The 16,033-nt window shown below is 45.6% G+C and overlaps 1 protein-coding gene across 1 annotated transcript; it reads right to left on the reverse strand.

Moving 5' to 3' along the window:
* Nucleotides 1-3,036: 3,036 nt before the first annotated feature.
* On the reverse strand, nucleotides 3,037-9,359 carry LOC122386318. Its single transcript, XM_043375392.1, has 7 exons — nucleotides 7,185-9,359; nucleotides 6,588-6,774; nucleotides 6,130-6,220; nucleotides 5,423-5,637; nucleotides 4,745-5,010; nucleotides 3,886-4,051; nucleotides 3,037-3,554 (listed from the first exon to the last, which is right to left on the reverse strand). Exons 1-7 carry the CDS (start codon nucleotides 7,215-7,217, stop codon nucleotides 3,331-3,333), a joined length of 1,182 nt encoding a protein of 393 aa, XP_043231327.1. The 5' UTR covers nucleotides 7,218-9,359; the 3' UTR covers nucleotides 3,037-3,330.
* Between the last annotated feature and the right edge of the window lie 6,674 nt (nucleotides 9,360-16,033).

Genomic DNA, 16,033 nt, shown 5'->3' on the forward strand with positions numbered 1-16,033 from the left:
AGCAGGTATGGGAAATACCTATATCGTGCTGTTTGCCCTAGCGCTCCTCGAGTGGGGTGTTAAGATACTCTAATGTGAATATTCCGTGTTCAGGCAAGTTTCGGCAGCCAAACTAGGCGTTGTCTTGTGCAGGAGAAAGTGGCGAATTCGATAGGATATATTTCGGAGTGGAAAAGTGTGGAGAACATTGTTGATTTCCTACATTTATTTAGAATACCATTCCTTCAATATGGTGTCTGTAAGGGTTTTTTGTAAAGGGCATTTTTGTGATCTTAGTAAGGTTGTGGCATACTTTCTGTTTGCCATTCCATTCCTAATAAAGTTGCCTTTCAGACGATATGCAACTTTAAGACCTCGCAAGATTAAAACCAACAGGACAGCACAATGAAATTGAGCTATACCTTTGGGCCTTGCTGAGCCCATTGAGTAGGGGAAGGTGGGGTAAGACGGCCCAGCGCGGCGGGGCAAGACGGACCACCAGCCCTCCCGGCTGAACCGCTGCTGGTATCTACTGTTTTATGCACTCACTATGTTTGTTTTCCTTCGTAACAATGGCCACCTTGAGCTCATGCTGCTATGATGCATAGCTTTTGAGTTATTGAGAAAAATGTTGTTTTTCGTCAAACCGATCTAATATAAGAGGTCTACGGGTGATTCAATTACGGCGCCTTTCTTGCATGATTAGTTTCTATTTTGCACTTAACCCGCGCCCTGCTGGGGGGGGGGGTTTGAACACCCCCCCTTGTGGTTTTTCGCAAATATCTCAAAAACGGCGGCGCGGAGCGCCGCCGTTTTTGGTACACCTTATCATACATAAATTCTACACATGTTGTGAAAATTTCAGACCAAGGTCATTCAAGGTCAGGTCACCAGGTCACTTGAAGTGACCTCACCTCATAAAAAGTTTCAATGTCTGTCATAGCTACACCGAGTGACCGATCGCTTTGAAACTTTTAGCGATTGCTAAGAGCAATAGTATGTACAAAATGTATATCTCAGAATTTCGATATCGATGACCTAAGGTCAGGTCAATTTTGCGACCTCCCCATTATAAGTCAATGGGAGAAAATTGAAATGCGCCTCTTTTGGACGAAAGACATTATAAACACTCCCAAACACCGAATTACAAGTGGTTTAGACACACTGAACATGAAAATGGTGTCCGTGACCCTTGCTTATGCCCTGAGGTCATCTTAGGTCACGAATGATATCTAACAGTTTTTCGCGAATAACTTTTGATAGAGGCGTGCTAGAGCGATGAAAACGCCTTAGATGTGTTCAGCTCGACGATACGGATCGACTGATATGCAACATGACCCTTTCCGGTCAGGTCATGACCTTGACCTGAGGTCAAATTTTCAAGTTGACCTTTCAAGGTCAAGTTATAGTTCATTCGATGCGTCTTGACGAGAGGAACACGATGCCGGTAAAAGTAAGCTCGTACAAGGCTTGGGTCAAAAGTTATTGCAGAAAAACTGTTTCCGAAAAAATCGGCTATTTTTGCAGTTTTTGCCCCCTGCAGGCAAAACCGTTGACGTTAGGTCAAATCTGAGAGAATTACTCAGAAAGGGCGTTAATAGGGCTATCGAATGCGCTTTTCCGCGGCGCTGTAGCTCTATTGGTTCCCGAGTTATGCGTTGGCTTCTTGGAAATTTTCGACATTCGACCTGGAAATCGGCGAAATTTTGCCTTCAATGACCTCTGGTGACCTGACCTTTGACCTGACCAAAAAATTGACTGAAGTGATTTCGTCATTATTTTTGACGCTCTTTCGAACGCCGCCTTCCGCGTATCGCTACGTGGCCCAGGAGCCGAGTTACAAGGGGGGGTGTTCAAACACCCCCCCCCCCCCAGCAGGGCGTGGAAATCCAGGACCCCCAGCCGGGCGCGGGTTAACTGTGAAGAACAAAGTTATAAGCTTAGTTATAGTCACACTTAAGGAAAGGCAAGGTTTTGCAATGTTGGGCTATTTGACATATACGTCATGATAATGACAGAATTTAGATTTGGGGCAAGACGGACCACTGTGGTCCATCTTACCCTGTGGTGGTCCATTGTACCCTGCATATGGAAAGTTCTTTTCCAAAACATTGACACAAGTTTAACCCGCGCCCGGCTGGGGGTCCTGGATTTCCACGCCCTGCTGGGGGGGGGGGGGGTGTTTGAACACCCCCCTTCTAACTCGGCTCCTGGGCCATGTAGCGATACGCGGGAGGCGGCGTTCGAAAGAGCGTCAAAAATAATGAGGAAATCACTTCGGTCAATTTTTTGGTCAGGTCAAAGGTCAGGTCACCAGAGGTCATTGAAGGCAAAATTTCGCCGATTTCCAGGTCGAATGTCGACAATTTCCAAGAAGCCAACGCATAACTCGGGAACCAATCCCAGATAACACACCCACATCATAACCATGTGGTTACCATATGGGCATGCCCATCTATTCCACATGGTGCCCACATGGGCTGCCCATATGGGCACCACACATAATTGGAAGGTGTTTCTGCATGGTAACCATATGGGCTGTCCCATGTGGTAACCATATGGGCTGCCCCATGTGGTAACCATATGGGCTGCCCCATATGGTAACCATATGGGCTGCCCCATGTGGTAACCATACGGGCTGCCCCATGTGGTAACCATATGGGCTGCCCCATGTGGTAACCATATGGGATGCCCCACGTGGCAACCATATGGGCTGCCCCATGTGGTAACCATATGGGCTGCCCCATGTGGTAACCATATGGGCTGCCCCATGTGGTAACCATATGGGCTGCCCCACGTGGTACCCATATGGGCTGCCCCATGTGGTAACCATATGGGCTTTCCTATGTGGTAACCATATGGGCTGCTCCATATGGTAATCATATGGACTGCCCCACCTCATAACCATATCGACAGTTCTGAGCAAGAACATCCTAAGTGTCAAATTTTTCGAAGTTGATATTTTTATACCATTCGACTCAGCTCGACAAGCTGAGTCGAATGGTATAAAAAATTTTCAATTTCGAAAAAATTTGACACTTAGGATGTTCTTGCTCGGAACTGTCGATATGGGCTTCCCCTGTGGTAGCCACGTGGCTGCTCCATTCATCCCATATCAGGCTATCCCATTTGATAACCATGTGCTGCCCACAAGAATATCAAACAGGTATCGCGATAGGCAACTTTGTCAGCTGTCCCACGCAAGGACTACATGGTAAACTACTGATTGGCTGTAGGTCCTTTTGTGGACTAAAACTACGTCGCTTCCTTTCACTTCTGGTACATTCATACATCAACAACTACGACAGTTTCCTTTAAACGTATATTCCACGCGAGACACTAGGTGATGCACTACACCGCCCCGCCCTCGTCAGCGACATCGTTCTGTTCGACGCCGTTGCCGCCGCCACCGCCGTTGCTGGTGTCGGCGTCCCCGCTGCCACCGCCGCTACTGTTGGTGGCCTGGCGCGCCGTCCTGTACCCTTCCCGGTCTCGGCTGTTCACCAGCCACTTGCCGATGGCGTTGGCGATCTCTTTCTCGGTGACCGACAAGGCCGGGTTCTGTTTGACTGCCCCTGTCGAAAAAACAACAAAAAGCTTGTTACGAGCGAGCAAATCCTTCCGTTATGAGCTAGCGAGATGTAGAATAAGAAACTGACGCACTCGCTAGTTTGTCGCCCAGAAAGGCGTCTTGCTGGCGGTAGAGTCGTGCGTTGCTTCTGGTAATTCAGATAAACGCAGTTGAAGCAAAAGGAAGCGAGAACTTTATACTGTGATAAAAGCAAAACTGGTGAGGTAACGTTTTTAATGAGGTAATTAAAGAAAAACAATTGTCTACTTCATTATCCATAAAATGAGCATCACGATAGAAATGTATTAAGAAAACGGGTTAGAAGATGTGCTTACTGTAGACGACAGTGTAGAGCTTCGTTGCTCTAAAGCCCGTCTTTCCGTGACGCTGGGCCCCATTCATATTGAAGCGCTGCCCAAGGCCGCTCCTCATCAGTTGGGCCATGACGCGGCGGACACACTCGCCAACGGTGCTGCCGCCTTTGTCGCCCAGGTACAGCACCTGTGAAATCAGACCTCGTGTGATTAACGTAATGGGCGGGCTAACCGATAACTTAACCCGCGCCCCGTAGGTCTATCAGCGGACCCTACCACCCGTAGAGGGGGGAGGCCTTTCGCCCCCCCCCCCAGATCTCGGAAAGTTACCGGCCGACTTTAAAGATTTAAACAGCGTTCGATAGCCCCACCGGGGAACTACCTTGTGACCCAATTTCATTGACCTCGGTCAAACCGATGACGTCACAGGTCACGTCAAGAGTCGCATTTTCACCTTTTACAGGCATTTCAAGAAATGTGTTGTAAAATCGTCACATGTTATTGAAAATCATCGACGGAGACTTGTTCGTCAAACAATATTTTGCTATTTAAGGTCACTACCACCAGTGGCCAGTTTCACCAACAAAAAATAGACGGTTGCAATTATTTTTTAAAAAAAATAACACATGAAAAAAGTAATTGCTGACCAAATTATATAGCACTTAAAAGCTAAGCTGTTACATTTTTCAAGTCAGCGATTAGTATTTTCAGCAGTAAATGGCATTTTAAGACTATCGTTTTGTCAAAAAAAAAATCGCAGCCGTCTATTTTTGTTGGTGAAACTGGCCTCAGGTCAGGTCACTGAGGGTCACAATATGAAACTGCCGTGTGACATATGCTTTATGTTCCGTTTGAAAAAAAACTGTCCTTTTTTACTTACCATGGCTTGCACGAACTCTTCGTCCGCACCCAGCCTCTCTTCAAGGCTTCTGAACTCGTCCATCGAGGTCAGAGGCAGGCCGGCAGCTCCGCTCGGCAGTCTTCCCGCCGTGGCTGGGACGCTGCCGCCGCCGTTTAACCGCCGCAGGATGCTGTGCAGCAGGGCGCCATGGACCTGCTGCGTTTCGCGGATCTCATTTTGACGCTCTTTGTAGTCCTCGAGCATCGTTATCAAGTGTTCGAATAGTCCACGAACTGAAGATTGGTCTGAAACGACACGATTACAACAATCCCTTAAAGGTTGACAACCATAAGGTGAAAGCAAAAATCAATGTCGCTATGATGAAAGCAATAATCAATACCGCTTAACAATGAATTGAATTTTGAATTTTGATTGTTGCTTGATCTCGCCTAAAGAAAACAAAGTCCGAAAATGTATTCTAGACCTTCTTTCAATTAAATTCTCCGAAGTTATAAGCATAAGGTCAATTTACACATTTTTATTTAAAGCATACCAAGAAGCGAAACACTTAACCCTTAGCTACCTAGTCAGTGTCCATTACTTAAATAACATTCATGAGTTTGCTTGATGACGACGTGACTGGCGTCATTAACCTTTTTAATTCGCTTGCGAAAAAAAAAAATCCTGCCATCCACAGTATGCCGCACAACAAATTACCTTCACCGCTCTGTCCGTTCGTGGAAGGTCGACAGTCGGACCCGTTTGAGGTGCTCGGCGCAGAGCTGGAGCCAGACGGTTTCGGCTGGACGGTCGGGCGTGCTGTCGCACTCTTGGTGCAGCGCATAGCGGGCGGCGGCGTAGGAGCCCGCATCATCACCTCCTCTTCCTCCCCGGACTCCGAGCTGGACGACACAGCTCTGTGCCGGACCCGGCTGCAAAACACATCACAAATGCTCAATTCACATACAAACAAGTGTATAAACCCACACACACCGTACATAATTAAACTGCGTTCAACTGGAGTCACTGAGGCTAGCGAAAGGCATAAAAACATGTAATAAAGCATTAATTTGAGGATAAGCATGTGATGCTCAAATGATATATTAACTTGATGTGTTCATATGAATATTGAAAATTAAATGGAAAGGACCAAGGACAAATAAACTTGCTCGGTTGCTCGCAATGCCCTGGCACTGTAATTCCTCACGGGGCGCAGGTAGTTGGCGAGTGAAACAGCCTGAGGTGTTAGCATTACCCGCAACTTCTCGAGGTGTGATGTATTACCCGTCATGGACGACGCCATCCGTCATAGTTAAGTGGCTCCTCATATTGATTGCATCTTATAATAAGAGCAGTCTTGTTTTCCTATTTCTTAATTGGTTACCTATTAAACTCTCAGTATTTCTAGCACAAGAAACACTTACCGCCGTTTACGTGCAGTTTCCTCGTCCTCGGTCTGCAGGTCCGAAGTTTCGTCGGCTCGGGTCAGTTTTTCTCTGGCTCGCTCATAGGTTGCTAGTGGAAATGACATAAAATGTTAATCGTTGCCCGCACATGCGATTTTCCCACCCTAAAATGCACATGGGGAGGGGTGCCTCTAGACGCGTCATTTCTTTCCTAGTATTGATAGAACTTTGCAACAAAATTATCAGATTCTTTGGAAAATGACAATTCCTACAGAATCCAAATTTAACTTCTCAGGTTGACACAAAGCGCAAACAAATTCATGCTTTAGTATATTACTGCTTAAACAATACTGTTGACTCACTTTACAGGGATATACATAAAGTATTGTTAAGGTTTAAAATGAATCATTGCAAAATTTTCATTCATAAATGAATCATTTGCAAAAGATTAAAGCTAGCCTGATGGGATGCCATACCTGCTTTGCCAAGCACCCTAACGTCATGCTTGTTCCATGAAGGTGAAGCCGGGGCAAGGTTTCTAGCCTGCTCATCAGCTTTCCTTGGAGGCCAAAAGCAAGAAGTCTCCTCTGCGTCCACGAACCATCTTTGGGCGATGATAGCGGTGCTGTTCTCTCCCACGAACTCCACGATGGCATACATGGCCTAGGGAAAAGTGATCAACATCAACACTGCATGCCACACTTGTTCAATAACCATTGAGAACCTTACCATACAAAAAAGTTCAAAATGATTATTTGGGCTCACGTCTCAGTACCATGGCAACGTTTTCTCATGAGGTGCGCAATGTGCACACTCTTGGCTGACTGACAGCATGGACAAATTAAGTAATTAAAAGGCATGTTCATGAATCCTACCTTATAGTTAAAGCCTGCTCGACTATCCCAGATCTAAGTGCATATCTCACAAAACTAATGTGAGAGCAGAAATTTTCTCTGATCAACACGTTTAACGTTTAATTTTTAATTTATCTGCATGTGAAGTGTGAACATACCACACAATAAGAATCTGATAGGAAAAAATTGCTTCTTTGGAACCAGCCAATCTCCACTCACTTGTACTGGATGCCATGGAGTGGAGAACAGCATTGGCAATCTGACTTTCTAGGCGTTATGAAGCAGTGGAACTACGATAGAAACGCCATGAGCATCTTTCATCAACCAAAGCTTGTGAGAGATGGACTTCAGGTCAGTAACATTCATCCTCTTTGATCCTTGTCTGACATGAACAATGCCAAGACTAGATGAAGGCAAAGGGAAGCTGAACTGATCCCCCACTTTTTCAAACTGATCGGTCACAAGCTTGACCTCACCCGATTTGTCCTGGATGATGTTGAGTATCTTGAAAATTCCTCCATCGCATTCAATGTAGCAGTCCCTGTCTTTGATGGAGAGTACCAATTTTCCGTTCAACTTTGTGAACTGTCTGTAGTGCCCATTGCATTCGTCTGGCACTGGCCCACTGAAGTGTTCACCTTGTACACTAGACTCGAGCCCTTTTAGTGAAGAATCAACCTGTTGTGCCTCGAGGACCCGACGCACTATCTGAGGAACTACCTGATGCTGCTTCCTGACCAATTTCTTCAAGTCCTTCAGGAAGTTCTCAAACACAAAAGCAGATATGCCATCTAAACCCCCAAACTTTCTGGCATCATCAGCGATATGAATGAGGGAATGCACATTGTAAACAACATTCTCTTTGCCATACAATGCAGGGAACTCCACCACAAACATGCGTAGCAGTTTCTCAGCATAGTCAATCTCCTCCGCAGTCGGCTTCTCACTCAGGAGAAGGCGCATGGCAACAGACAGAAGAAGAAAGTGGTGGTAATTTTTCTTTGGAAGGACACCACTCAACACAACTGGGCCGGTGTACAGCAAAATCTGTCGGAACTCCACTGCCTTCCACATCCGGAATTCATTCAATGACCTTGGTCGTCGTCCAAAGTCCTGAGGCACACTTCCATACAGACCTTTCAGGCGTTCTGATATTTCTCTAACTGCGTGCCCAGGAAGCCTACAGAGTAAAGGACCCTGCAGCCACAGGGCTACCAGCTTCCTCATAACCCCTAAGCAGACCAAATGCATGTAGTCCAGAGGGAAACAAGAAACCATCCCAACATTCAGCACTGATAGTGGTGAAATGCCAGTGTGGTGATCTTCATCTTGCATCTGCTTGAAAAGATGATCATTCCTAACATTTGCACCCATATCAGGAAAAGTCATTCTGTTCTGGATATGACGACCAGCTTGGTCACATCTCTCACACGAATGGTACCCACTGTGGCCTTTCACACACTTCAAGAATGCTCTAGCTGGTGCATCACAAACCACTGATGTCAGTAAAACCTTGAAGTTTCTGCTGGAAACCTGAATGCCACTAGCTTCAAGTACTTTCATCTCCTCCACAAAATCAGCCAGAAACTCTGTCAAGGAAGCTGGTTTTTCAGTTCCCCCGAACACTGCAGCCATGAACACTTCTTTCTGCCATTCCTTCACAGTGAATAGGATAGGCCACAGACATGTACGTGAGCTTCTAAACAATGGGAGTCCATCAATGTTCAGCTGAAGAGAAAGAGTGCTCATGCTGCTACTTGTATGCTCAAGGTGATTTGCAATGGTTTGCAGAGTTTCCTTTATGCCAAAATAAAAGTAATCACCTCCTGCTTTCTTCTTGACATCTATACATCGCTCAGTCTTTAACAGAGTCCTGGCAGATGTTGGTATACCTGGAACAGGTACCTCGGATAGGATATGCAGAAGGTCAGTAACTGCCATGTGCGAGATGCCATGCTTCATTGCCCACTCTCTTAGCATTTTTGCATGCTGACCATCTTCGGTCTCATCAATGTCACTGATGTGACTAGGGCCAGTTCTGTTGTCAGTGCCTGGATTTAGCGAGCTTTGCTGCTCATGACTCATCAACTGTGCATGCCCATGCTCAGCTGAAGGCATACTGAGCTGTATATCAGATTCCTTGCATGCCTGCTCTTCAGAACATGCATCATAACCTCGCGATTGTTCCCCAAAAGAGGGGCCTGCAGTATACTCTTCAGTTGTTGTTGATGACAAAACTTCATGGTCATTCCTAGTAGCGCCCTGATCAGTAACACCTAATCCATTTTCAGCAGCATGCTCTTCTTCAATTACTGTTAGATGCTCATTAACTCTCTGAAGAATTCGTCTCCTCCTGGCGCTGTAACTCTTTCCGGTATATGTCTTGCCCATTGTCTGTAATATAATGTACATTAAACTAGGATCATTAAAAAATGTCATGGAATCTCACTATTCCCTTTAAAGGGAATGGGGTTTGAGTTGAGATAGCCAAGTTTGCGGCGAGGTTCAGAAACCACTATCCATCTAGGTTGCAACCCCCGCGGCCTCTTGGTGTTGAAGAAATTTGTTCCCTTCATTTGAAAATGGGCCTTGTGCAAGGCCCTATCTTCAACATGGAGCGACCGTTAGTGTGACGTCACCTCGTTTAGTCATTCTGATTTAAATGGGTTTGTTCGTTGAAAAATCGCTTAAAACTGCAACCTAAAAAAAACTGCCGCGGGGGTTGCAACCTAGATAGATAGTGGTTTCTGAACCTCACCGCAAACTTGGCTATCTCAACTCAAACCCCATGTTAAATGTGGGATAGTCACTTAAATGAATTTTGGATTTTTTATGCTCAAAATGATCAGCAAATAAAATAAAACCTTTTCACAAGATTATTTTCTATATATTAATATAGGAGGAACTATATTATATGTAAAATATTGTTTGACGCGGAACCCTATTATGCATTGACCAATCATATTGCGTAGAACAAACCCATTGGCTGTAAGTAGCATGCTGATTGGCTGACACCAAGCTGAGGCTGAGGTGGCTGCATTTTGGGTATTTCTTCAGCAAGGCACGCATTTGATCAGCAAGGCACTTTTTCGGGACAAGAAATGGAATCTTTGCCTAGGGTGATCGTTGGGCCGTAAAAGCTCCTGATTTGTGCTCCTGAAGCTCCCCCCCCCCCATACCCAAGATTCTTATAGATAATTACACACCCCTTGAACCACACGGCTGGCAATATTAAAGCACTGCATTAAACTTTGAAAAAAGTGGTACAGTGCACGTGCCATTAAAATGCCTGGATGTCTCGATTTAATCATGCAATGTAGCAGGTATGGGAAATACCTATATCGTGCTGTTTGCCCTAGCGCTCCTCGAGTGGGGTGTTAAGATACTCTAATGTGAATATTCCGTGTTCAGGCAAGTTTCGGCAGCCAAACTAGGCGTTGTCTTGTGCAGGAGAAAGTGGCGAATTCGATAGGATATATTTCGGAGTGGAAAAGTGTGGAGAACATTGTTGATTTCCTACATTTATTTAGAATACCATTCCTTCAATATGGTGTCTGTAAGGGTTTTTTGTAAAGGGCATTTTTGTGATCTTAGTAAGGTTGTGGCATACTTTCTGTTTGCCATTCCATTCCTAATAAAGTTGCCTTTCAGACGATATGCAACTTTAAGACCTCGCAAGATTAAAACCAACAGGACAGCACAATGAAATTGAGCTATACCTTTGGGCCTTGCTGAGCCCATTGAGTAGGGGAAGGTGGGGTAAGACGGCCCAGCGCGGCGGGGCAAGACGGACCACCAGCCCTTCTGGCATCCCACGATGCCACGTTAGCCACCTCCGCCGGAGGTAGCTTAGCAAGCTGCCTCGGTCTTCCGGAAAATTCAGATAGCTTACAGTTTTACTCACTCGGTACTTTTTTATTTTGTTGGCACTTATTCCGCACTAAATCGATAGAAAATTGCCTCCAGGGCATAGCTCGATCAACTGCGCTGCGTTTGTCGAGGTTTGAGAAGTCGACGGCTTGTGTCGTATAATAAGGTTGAATGGTGTATATTTTATCAGTCATCGCATTCATAGTTTGGATTTATTTCTATTATTGTTTTTACTTATGGTATCTATTATGTGATAGGCTTTTATAGTGTGTTTGAGTTGTATTTCGAACAGGAGGTTGGAGTATAGGTGGAGTATTTATAATGCAGTGACAGTGATGGTGCCATGAATCAGGAAACAAATGGATCAAAGTCAAATCGAAGCTACAGTTTGCCTTTTAACTGGAGGGTATGTGAGTTCTTGAGTTAGTAATTAGAATCTGGGAATTAGTGGTTAATGTTCAGTAACGCAATACATTGCTGTAACGTTTTGTATACAAAATGATTAGAAGTACAAATTGAAAAAAGGTTTTTAGAGTGAGGAAAACCTGATGCATCAAAATTACATTCGTGCTGTGTTTGTGGACTGCTTTTCAAGCTGGTGTGTTGTGTCGTGTAATAAGGATTGTTCTTTTTTATTTTTAAGTGCTTTTGTTTATCATTTTTATTTGCCTAAATTATTATTGTTCTTTGTGGCAACAATTATCCAACCAGTAGAGGAAGAAAACTTGGGCTGCGCTGCAAGCTGGATGGCGAAGCTGCGTTGATAGGGAAATGTTCACAAGTACCTTTTTATGGGAACCTATCTACCAAGTTGGGGAGAAGGTAGTTTTAATCAATACGATTTCATCTTTTAAGTGTTTGGGTAAGAAGCATGCCAAATTCATTATATTTTAATTGCCCAAGCTTCTTTGGAATAAACAAACGATAAGACATATTCTCTTTGCTTCAATAACTCAGATCTGGATGTGAATTTTTTTATACGATTTCATCAATTCTTAACAAGTTATTTGCCTAAATGCCAAACAAAATTTTTCCTTGTTCATTCTATTTAATCGAGCTGTGAAGCAGTAAATAAATCATGGTACAGGTATGAGGTACATGCCTTTATCTTTCAAAGCTGGTAAGTAATTGATGTGACGGAGCTCACTTAACTTTTTGATAAAATCAAAACCATGTTTAAAGTTTGCCCTCACTCATTTGCAATCCTGCTTCAAAGTCCCCATTTTTGTGTATAGCTAGGAAAAGTGCCACATGCTTTTCTAATGCAGTGTTAAAAGTTGCATACTATACCTAGGCTTTATTTAGACTTCATCCATTTGATGCACACATGACTTCGTCTTCCATCTTCATTCTGGCAGTGTCTATCTAACTTGTTTTTGAAATTATTTGTTTATTTTGGCCAATATTGCTTCCTCTGGTGTCAATAATTTTTATATAAATTTAGTCCGAATGCTTTGAATGGTTGGATTTCTCTCATCTAAAACTAGTGATGGAAGCTAAAATAATTTCTGTCAGCTAAAATTCACTGTACAGTGTACTGTCAGCTAAAAAATATTAAAGTAGAAGCCTCAGCCTCTTTTTGCCGCTTTCAAAGACATATCCTTGCTTATCCTTGCTTATATTGCTTATATCCTTGCTTATAAAATCTTGCTTTGTCACAAAAAACTGATATGGCTGAATATTTAGCTTTCTAGTTATCAACTTGTTAGTGTTGATCATATCCACCTGCCTTGTCAGTGATGCACATATCCAACTTTTCCGGGGGTGCGGGCGGGGGCTCGCGGCCCGTCTGGAGCGCCGGGGAGGTATCCACCAGATCTCCCCGGCCCGGGGAGGTATCCCACAGCTCTCCCCGGGGCCGGGACGGCATATGCCATGGAACGGCACCGTCCCGGTCTGGCCAGACGGGCCGCCGTACAAAGTTAGGGGGAGGCCGCAGGCTGGCGGAGCGCGTGTGGTCCAGCTATAGTGGTCGGAAGGTTCGTCGGGGCGGCGGGGTTGCGCGTGGGACCTGGTGTGTGTGTGTGTTTATTTCGGTGATGCTCTGTTTCGTTTTGTTTTGTTGAAGAGGTGCCTCGTAATAAGTTTATGCTTTTGCACCAATTCAACTTTATTTCTGTCCATTGTCCATGCCCATAATCATGAATAAACGACAAAAAAACAAACAAACTGTTTCATTCACCCGTCGTATTACATGTCCTGTGTTCAAAAGGTCCTGAAAAGCACAATTCCACCCTTAAAAGGCCGAATTTGACATTATGCTATGACACATTGGGTGTGCTGCTTAACTGTGCTTCTTTAATAGTTTTTTTTTTTTAGAAATTTTGTCCGAATGGATGAATGGGTGGCTATGGGCCCGGGTGCCCCGCTAAGCAGTGCTTGTTGCGAATGACACCACGGACCCACCACCCCACCTTGCCCGCGCCCGGTTCACCGGTGATAATTTGGATCGAAAGTTTAACGTGCCGCAGGTAGATGGCGGCACGGTCCTCCCGGGTCTAGCGTGGCCCTCTCTCGCCAGTTGCCAGCTGGCTTAATTGCTGAAAACAACCTTGAATGAAAATTGTCTATTACATTTTGCTTCATTGGCAAACGCACAATTGTTATGCTAAACACCAGTCCCTGTTTATTGAGTTTATCCCTGTTTACTGGGGCCGGCGCGCGGCCCGGCAGCGCCGCTGGGGCCCGTGCTCGGTCCGGCGCGCGCCGCTGGGGCCACGCCACTGGGGCCAGCGCGCGGCCCGGTAGCGCCGGCAGGGCCGGTGCTCGGTCCGGCACCCATCCCGTGGACCTCATCGCCGGAGCCCGAACGCGGAGACACCGACGCTCGGCGCTGATCGTTGTCCATGAGCAGGTCCTCTTCGGTGTCGCTGAGAGCATGCGATTCCTCGGCCACGCGACTGGGACCATCACGCGGCGCTTCTGCAACGCCGCTCCGGCCAGCGCGCGCTCTGAACGTCTCGCCGGGACCGGTAGCACCACTGGGGCGGGGGAACGGCGCCCCGACAGCACCGCCTGGGCTTGGGCGCTGCGACACATCTAGTTCCCAGGAAAACTATGTTTCCTCATCGCTGCCACTGGGGCTGGCGCGCGGCCCGGCAGCGCCACTACGTATCCAGCCCGGACGATCTTGCACGCAAACTATCGCAGCCCAAGGCAAAACACCGCAACACGTGGACGGTATTGGGAAGAGATGAAAATTGAGAACACGATATGCTTGCCAATTTAACTAACCTGAAGGTATGAGGCACAATTTGCGATAAATTAATATAATTCACAAATATGTACACATCAAATAGCTGGAGCACCACTCAAGACACTGGTTCTAACACAGAATAAATAAAAGAAGACATCGAATTGCACCTCATCACAGCCACTACTGCCTTCCCGCAGCCTTTTTGTGATATTTTATGGTAGACAATTTGGTACAACCGGATGAATACATTATTTAAGTTATTTTGGATTATTGACTTACAGCATGCTTCAACAACAATTTCCATTAAGTAATAGTGCATAATATTATGTATTTACCGCAAAACTGCCCTATAATTTCCAATATTTCGAATTATTATAGTTGAAACTAGACGCCTCCTCGTGTCTACTATACGCTCTCCTACCAAAGGTGGCTTAGTTAGCTACCTAGGTAGCTTATTAAGCTGCGTGCCTTAAGTGTCGTTGCGAACGCGGCTACTCGCTACTCGCGAGAGTCCACTCCTGTTTTGTTACGTGTTCATGATCACAGTACACCTCTCGCCGAAGAGGCCCGCTCAAAATCTTTGATGCGTTGGCTCCTGGAGCCTACAAAATCCACAGTGAAGGCTCCCTGGCGGCTGGGGCGTCAGCTCAGCGTTGTCCCCCCGTGTCACCAGCATCCGATTGGTTCGCTCAGGGTTATTCTCGCCGCGGATTGGCTGGTTAGTCTGTTCGCTAGCAGTGTGCGCAAACGCCGTCAACAAATGCGATGCAGTGTGTTCACCATTTTCGTGACTTTGTCACCAAATGTCTCTGGTGCCTGCCAGCTTCTGTCGCCTACAATGTAAGCGAGTAGGAAGTTTTTTTGACCTCTGCCGTTAGGCCCGAGGTTCTTTTCGCTAAAAAAGCGAGAGGACATCTATTGAATTTCCGGCCTTAGGGCTGGAAGGTGTTTCCCATACCTGCCAAAAAGCTCACAAGTCACAACTATAATTGATAGTGACGTCAGCAGCCGTGTGGTTCAACGCGTTTAACCACACCCAAGATTCTTATAGATAATTACACACCCCTTGAACCACACGGCTGGCAATATTAAAGCACTGCATTAAACTTTGAAAAAAGTGGTACAGTGCACGTGCCATTAAAATGCCTGGATGTCTCGATTTAATCATGCAATGTAGCAGGTATGGGAAATACCTATATCGTGCTGTTTGCCCTAGCGCTCCTCGAGTGGGGTGTTAAGATACTCTAATGTGAATATTCCGTGTTCAGGCAAGTTTCGGCAGCCAAACTAGGCGTTGTCTTGTGCAGGAGAAAGTGGCGAATTCGATAGGATATATTTCGGAGTGGAAAAGTGTGGAGAACATTGTTGATTTCCTACATTTATTTAGAATACCATTCCTTCAATATGGTGTCTGTAAGGGTTTTTTGTAAAGGGCATTTTTGTGATCTTAGTAAGGTTGTGGCATACTTTCTGTTTGCCATTCCATTCCTAATAAAGTTGCCTTTCAGACGATATGCAACTTTAAGACCTCGCAAGATTAAAACCAACAGGACAGCACAATGAAATTGAGCTATACCTTTGGGCCTTGCTGAGCCCATTGAGTAGGGGAAGGTGGGGTAAGACGGCCCAGCGCGGCGGGGCAAGACGGACCACCAGCCCTCCCGGCTGAACCGCTGCTGGTATCTACTGTTTTATGCACTCACTATGTTTGTTTTCCTTCGTAACAATGGCCACCTTGAGCTCATGCTGCTATGATGCATAGCTTTTGAGTTATTGAGAAAAATGTTGTTTTTCGTCAAACCGATCTAATATAAGAGGTCTACGGGTGATTCAATTACGGCGCCTTTCTTGCATGATTAGTTTCTATTTTGCACTTAACCCGCGCCCTGCTGGGGGGGGGGGGGTTTGAACACCCCCCCTTGTGGTTTTTCGCAAATATCTCAAAAACGGCGGCGCGGAGCGCCGCCGTTTTTGGTACACCTTATCATACATAAATTCTACA

The sequence above is a fragment of the Amphibalanus amphitrite genome, unplaced genomic scaffold (assembly GCF_019059575.1).
Source record: "Amphibalanus amphitrite isolate SeventyFive unplaced genomic scaffold, NRLGWU_Aamphi_draft 000246F_arrow, whole genome shotgun sequence".
NCBI classification, from domain to species: Eukaryota; Metazoa; Arthropoda; class Thecostraca; order Balanomorpha; family Balanidae; genus Amphibalanus; species Amphibalanus amphitrite.